Source organism: Rhea americana, unplaced genomic scaffold, assembly GCF_003343005.1.
Source record: "Rhea americana isolate MKP2758 unplaced genomic scaffold, rheAme1 scaffold_1051, whole genome shotgun sequence".
NCBI lineage: Eukaryota > Metazoa > Chordata > Aves > Rheiformes > Rheidae > Rhea > Rhea americana.
In genome coordinates this window covers 1-7,451 of record NW_028185097.1, presented here as the reverse complement: position 1 = coordinate 7,451, position 7,451 = coordinate 1, and the positions used below count along the sequence as shown (strand labels likewise).

Sequence of the window (7,451 nt, the reverse complement as noted above, 5' to 3'; positions counted from 1 at the left end):
GAGTTGTGCTGGAAAAATAATGAAGATCATTCCTTTTGGAACAGACCCAAGGTTGTCTTTTCAGCCAAACACTATTCCTATTGTTTTTCTTTTTTTTGTTTGTTTATTTTTTTTTCCATGACTCCAGACTGAATTGAATTGATTTGCTGTATGTGCAACATAGGTTGGTAGGACAGACAGCATTGAATGGAAGTGTTTGAACTGTCATGGAGCAGAGAGGGCTGGCTACTTTCTAAGGGATGGGGAGCTAAGTGGAATCCGAGAGCTGGCAGGTCAAGGGCCTTTCCAGCCAGTGCTCAGTCCTGAGTTCCAGCATCCAAATCTCCAACATGGAGGATGGACAGAAACATATATCTCTATCTATACAATATATATCTACCTAGTCAAAAGCAATCCTTTCCCCTTATGAATCTACCAAAAGCAGGCTTAGGATTCCCTGAGGCACCAAATTACCCTCAGCCCTGGCTCTTGCAGAAAGATAATAATTTTAAAAATTTAGCCATTCCTCGTCTTTGTGGGCAACAAAAAATAACTCAAAGTGAAAAACCAGACTGCTTCTACAACCCAGAAGAGTTTTGCTAATTGATGTAGGAAAAAACCTCAAATGCTGAATGACTATTGGTTTTCCACTGGGTTAAAATCCATTAACCTTCCCAGAGCCACATCACACTCCTGCAGGTTCCCATGGGATAAAATCCCCACCTTTTTGCATAGCCATATTTGGTTCTTAATTTCTTAATGCATTATATTGAGCATGCGAGTGCCTGTCTCATCTGAAATAGTATGTAGTAAAAGGGAAGGAAGAGGCACTTTCTGTAAGTAGGTATATCACGGTGTTGAGAACTTGGAGTGACACAATGACATAAACACTRTAAGGCCTCATACAAAAACCTGAGACTGCAAAAGGAACAACACATTTTGAGGAAGAAAGGAAGTAGAGAGCTGCAGTGCTGGTGGAGAGAACTACAGCATTCTCTTCTCATTTCCATTTCTGCTGGAAGGATATTGCTTACTGACTTTCCTAAAGAGAAGAGAAAAGGATTACTTAAAAGTTTGGCCTTGATCAAGGTATCTGAACTCACTCCACTGCAATATTATTGTTTTCTTCTCTCCCTATTTTGGAAGAAAAAGCCTATTTTCACAACTTTCATGGCATTCCATGCATGGATCCTTGGTACAAATATCTGGCATTTCATTCCCTGATTTTGTGCACTTTTAGAGTGTGATAAGGAAAGTGGATTTTATTTGACTGTGTGCAAACAGTGTGCAAACAGACAAGCTGGTATTTGGAAGTGGAGTCACCATCTCAGTTGAGCCAAGTAAGTTCCATTTCTTTCACTACTGAAAATGTAATAAAAGTTGAGGATGGAGGCAGGGTGAAGGGATTGTGTGATTTGGCAGCATAATGAGATTTTTTTTGGCTTTTTGGCATTCCATGCTCCAACCAGGTGTTCATTTTGAGTCCTCAGCTCATATCTGCTTAACAAAGCTACACAGGAAGATCAGGACTAGTTTCCTAGCTGTGTGTATCATCATTTCTCCACAGATCTTCAAACCCCCTGGAAGTATGCACTACAAAATTTGACACCGTATTGTTTATGTCCACTCAAGATGGCATCTTAGCGCAGCTTCAGAACATGGTTAAAGTAGTTTGCTTTCTTTCATTTGAAATTTTGATTCTGTAGCACTAAGTTGTGTGGAAAGGAGAAATATAGATGTAAAGGGTTGCAGGAGAACATAGTTCCTATAGAAAGGCAGGACATTCAGTTTTTCTAAGCAATTTCTTGAAATGAGAGTAAGCTCTTAGAAAGACACTTTATATTTAGAAATGACATTCTTCTTGAGATGCCCTTTATAAGAACAGATTTTCCAGATTGCAGACTTCCAATAGCTTGTCTCTTTTAGTATTATTGTTTTGTGGAATATGTTCAGTGGCATTTAAAGCAGCTAAGAACAGACATACATGTTCAGAGGTTCTCTAAGGGTGTCAGTAGTTAAAAACAGCAGAGAAAGTGTCCATAATCAGGAAGAAATACATAGTGATGGATTTAATATAACTCTTTCATGTGACATCACTTTAGCTCATTTCACAAATCTCCTTTTATTCAAACTCTTCTGCTTCACGAAATTCAGCAATTCAATTCTGAACTCACTGCAAATCAAGTAGGAAGTCTGTCAAAGTAATTCCAGCATAAAAGTGTGAATTAAAATGACCTCATTGCAAGACATGTAACTTCATCTAAAACCACTGAGATTTCAAAAAAATCACATTAAAGTTCTGTTGTGCTATTTTATTTTGGTTTTCTTTCACATCTAATATTCTTTTGCTAAATCAGTTAAACTAGATGATTGATTTGGCAATCATGACACATTTCCAAAGCTGATATTCTGTCATTTACATCAATCAACATCCCATCAATTCTTCTGAGATCCCTTGGCCTTTTGACCATGTAAATATGTAAATTATAAAAGAGATAATTAGCAATTTCACTGACAATATATTGTAGATTTATTGGAAAACTTGTATTAATTGGTAATAGTTTTCTGAAAAGTTTCTTATTCCCCTGTGGCAAGAATGGAAACAATGTATTCCAACTAAAGATTCCCATTTCTGGGTTCATAAAATAATCAAAGTTTGGATAGGAAAATCTACCTTAGACACAAATCTGGGGAGATTTTCATGGTGACAATCAAGAAACAAAGCCTGAGAGAGGTGGGACTCTTCAGCCTGAAGAAGATAGAGGGGGGATCTTATCAAAGTGTATAAGTATCTGAACGGAGAGTGTAAAGAGGATAGGGCCAGACTCTTCTCAGTGGTGCTCAGTGATAGGACGAGAGGCAACAGGCACAAACTGAAACACAAGAAGCTCCATCTGATCATGAGGAAGTCTCCATCCTTGGAGATATTCAAAAGCCATCTAGACACAATCCTGGGCAATGTGCTCTAGGTGACTTTGCTTGAGCAGAGGGTTTGGACTAGATGATCTCCAGAGGTCCCTTCTAACCTCAACAATTCTGTGATTCTGTGATACCTTATTTCTTGAACCTCTTGAGATTTTCCAAACACAAAAGACATAGGAAACATCCATTAATAGTCACTACACTACATCTACTCCTAAGGATCGAATTGATGAATAGCTAACAATTTTTTTGGTTTAGTCCATGTAAACCTTTCATTCAGAAAATGAAAATCCATAAGAGAATGGAACCTATAGCCAATTCTGTGCCTTTGTAAGATTAAGAGGGAAAAGAAGTATAACCACTGGTATAACTATATTAACTGTCTTCTGCGTGAAACATAGAGGAACATATCCTGGCCAGGAGCCAAGGGGAATCCTGCAGCTGGCAAGGCAGGGGCCTTGCCAGCTAGTGCTCAGCCCTGAGTTTGATAAGCCAAACCTCCAGCAAGGAGGATGAACACAAGCATATTAGAAAAACCCAGAAAACTGGGGGCAAACATTCCAGAGATTTCTTTTGATTGTTTTTCTCCTAGCTTTCCACATTAATGACAGAGATAGGTTCCACTGAAAGTGTATGTGCCTAGTACTGTTCAAGATGCCCAAAGGATATATAGGAAATGTTCCTTTCTGAAAGGATAGCGAGAGATAAGACAGGATGCATGGGATATGTGGAATGGCACTTAACTCCTCTGTTTAGGCAGACAGTCCTTGATCTGCTCTTTGGGAAAAAGGAAGAAATAGTGACAGAAAGACATTCAGCTGTCAAAGAACAGTCCTGACTGGACTATCTCTGACCTGTAGATGATATGGCTCTCAGAAAAGAGAGSAGCAAATAAAGTTATCCCCAGATGATGCTTCTTTTTCAGAGAATCAAGAAGAGTCTGCACTGGAAGTCATTGCAATTAAATCAAAGAAACGTAAACAGTACAGTAACAAAGTGAATGTGGTTTGTTTGGCAAGGACTTACTACTCTAAGAACATCAGCCTTCATGTACCCAAGGGTGACACTGTATATGACCTGAAGGCACCTCTTGTCACATCAGAGGGGATGTACAGTACCATGAAGGTAGTTGTGGTGGAACCAGATACAGAAGTGACCTGCAAGGCTGCACACAAGGGGAACAAGACTGCAGCCAGCACAACCCTTCCAGGTACAGTGTGGCAGTCCAAACACAACCTTTTTCTGGGAGACACATCTTTCAACATGTTTTTTTTTTGCTCAGACTAAGAAGCGTCCCCTTTGAGGGTGTAGCAGTAACAAGTAAGAACACTTATGAAGGTATGTAGGTCCTTAATTACATGGTGCCAAGAGATATTAAAAAGTACCTAACATAGATGGAGTTTTCTTCAACCCTCTCCTTCCTTGCCCCTCCTCGCACCCTGTATTTGTGAGTCTAGCCTTATCTAAGGCAAACATTTCCTTCCTACAGTAGTATACATGCCTGCAGGAAGAAAGGTTGAAATAGGTTTCACAAAAACAAACAAACAAAAAAGTAAATATAATTTTTTCTCCAAGACTTTTTTGTTTATTTTTGATCATTTTTAATGGAGATTTTTTTCTGTGGTAAAGATCATTATAAAAGGCTGAGAAAACAACTCAATAGTCCCATTTGTTTGTTTGCTTGCTTGCTTTTCACTGCAATCACATGAAGGAAGCTAGCTTTTCCCTTCAAATTAAACTCATGATTAATCATCTCCCTTCTGATTGTCCAATACTGCTTATCCATTGCTGGGGAAGGGGATCATACAAATATTTTGTGTAATTCTTGTTTTATATAGCTTAGATATATTTTATAGTGTCTTTTTTAATCATAGAAAAGAAAGCTGAAGGACTGGTAACAGTGAATGCTTGTGACGTTACAGACATCTCTTCAAAAGGTTAGTTGCTGAAAGGGAAGTGAAGTTAAGTTACTTCTTTGGAGATTCAATACTAATGCAAGAAAATGTGTTTTCTTTGGCACAGAAGTGTCAGAATTGCAAATACTTACCTGCTGTTTCAGATTAACTGGTTATAATAGATGACAGTTTTCCATGAGATAAACAACAGGAGGCAAAATCCTAGCCAGTCAGACATCTCCTCTTTTCCCTGCACTGGCCACATTCCTCTGTTATCTTTACCTTTGTTCCTGCTTCTCTCCTATGTCTGTGACCTGCGGAGTTTTCTTTTTCTGCTAATACCAAGACTACAACCTCTTCCCTCTTTTCCTTCTTTTTAAAGCAGATATCAAAATGGAGAAAGTGAATATGCTGTTCGTGGCTGTCTTGGGTTTGAGAGTTCTTCTAGCAAAAAGCATCATCTTCAATACACTCATGAGTATCAGGCTGTTGCTCTTCTGAGGCAGCAAATACACAGTTCATTCCCTGGGAACATACGCGGTAAGTGCAGGGAGTGACTGTTTGACCTTATATCCTTCTGTAATCTCACAAAGAGTGATGTAATTTCAGCTGTTCATGTATCTTTCCACTGAATAAGTCAGTGTTTCCAGTGACTAATGCATTGGCAGCACAGCCCCAAATTGCCTTTGCACCTGTCTACTCCAGAGCACCTCAGGCTGTATCAGAAATCTTCTGCTAACTATTTCAAGGGGCAGAGCACAAAGTCTGGAGAAAAGTCAGGATGAGTAAGGAATCTGTAAGGAGGCTCCCAAACTCAAAAATGTGAAAAGAAGAAAACAAAAGGAGGAAGGAGAATTTTTAAGATAATGTACCCAAAACAGCACAAACAATTGTCTCATACATTCTCAGTTAACAGAAACTAGGCACAACTGCATTAAATGTCACTAGGCACAACTGCATTAAATGTCAATAAGAATTTAAAATAAATACTATTCTTTCAGGTACTGGGGAAGTGAGACAGCAGTGGGCTGAAGAAGAGCAGAAGAGAACACATACCAGCATAATTTGGGTCCCCATAATGAGTCAACTTTGCTGGCAATGAACATCTAAAGCATCACAGAAGCCCCCAGTCCCTGTAGATTCATCATTCTCTCCACTTCATCAAGGTGCTCTTCAGTTAACACCATTTGGAAGTTTCCTTAGACATTCACCACTGTTGAACCCTTCTCCTGTTTAGCTTTCATTAATTGTAAGAACAATTTTTGCTATTTCTTATTCCCAATGATCAACAAGTGTTTTCCCTCACCCCTCAGCCAAACCGGAATAGTTAGATCTCCTACTCCTCTGCCCCTTGCATCAAAATATCCCTGTTGCTTAGTTTCAAAAAATTAAAAATAAACTTTAGACATGCTATGCTTTAAAAATAGCATGTCTGGTCGTATTACGTTATTGTCTACAGAAGTAATGCTTTACTACTTAGAGATCCCATCTCAAGCACATCATGAACAATGTATAGTTTTAATTTTTTAGAAGCTCTTATTAGTCATAACTTTCTAGAGCAGATGATTAGATCTTCACTGGGCCTGAAGTGATTCACTTCAGCCAGGGATGTTGTACTGTTTTCATTTGCATCTCTTTTTTGTAACATATATCGCTTTTGTTAAGTATATGGTACCCGTGTTTCAGAGGTCTATAGTAAGCACCAAAATAAAGTTTTATCATCAAGCTTTTATCATTTGTGCTGTGCCCTTTCTTCTGAAATTTCAGTGGGAACTGTTGAAATCCAGCTGTCTTATCCAGTTACCATTGAGATCTAGAAATCCATCTGTTACGGCCTACATTTCCATATGTGCATGCGTGTGTGTGTGTGTGTATGCGCACACGTGTGTTTGTACACACGTGTGCTTATGTGTTTTGTTGTTACTGTTTTTCCCCCCAATGAACTTTCTACAGGGGAAAAAAAAGGCCTCTTTGGCACAGTTTAGAAACTTCAGGAAGGCTAAGAATTCTGGCCCCACTGAGTTTGAATTAATTTTAACTATTCATGCCCTTTGCAGGTGACTGAAGCTGAAAACTTTGGCTCATAGCAAAAACAGAGATGTATCCAAAGAGAATTAATCAGTTAAGAGATGGACTGATAAGAGCATGAAGAATGAAAGCATGTACCTCAGAAGATAAGAGAACAGGGTGTTTATTTTCTACTCATTGATACTAGAAAGAGACCAACAGGAAATACTGTGGTATGCTTTGATAGACTGATAACATAGCAGTTTGCTTGGCAGTCAATAGAACCCTGATATACACATTCTCCTGCTGACTTTTATCTCACAAGCTGCAAAATGCTGTCTGCTTGAAGCAGGATACTGTGGTTAAAAGGTATGACTAAATCACACTCTGCAAGACAAATTCCTCCTTGCTTTTAAAAAACATGCTAACCACTTCCTGAGGAAGAGTACAAAAAGTTTTTCACATACTAACTGAGGCACTGCTGGCTCCAAAAGAGCTCCCCAGAGTGTGTATGGTGAAATCTGTTCAGTTAGCCTGGGCTAATTAAAAAAAAAAAAGAAAAGAAAAGAAAAAAGAAAAACAATAGGAATAGTGTTTGGCTGAAAAGACAACCTTGGGTCTGTTCCAAAAGGAATGATCTTCATTATT

General features: G+C 38.7%; 1 gene segment (V, D, J or C); it reads left to right on the top strand.

Moving 5' to 3' along the window:
- Nucleotides 1-1,252: 1,252 nt before the first annotated feature.
- On the top strand, nt 1,253-6,495 carry LOC146601287 (T cell receptor delta constant-like; the record flags this gene model as incomplete). The annotated part of the segment is given in 5 exon segments: nt 1,253-1,319; nt 3,827-4,111; nt 4,776-4,838; nt 5,179-5,336; nt 5,798-6,495. Coding segments are annotated over 4 exon segments (534 nt in total), but the record flags the coding sequence as incomplete, so codon positions are not given.
- Nucleotides 6,496-7,451: the final 956 nt, after the last annotated feature.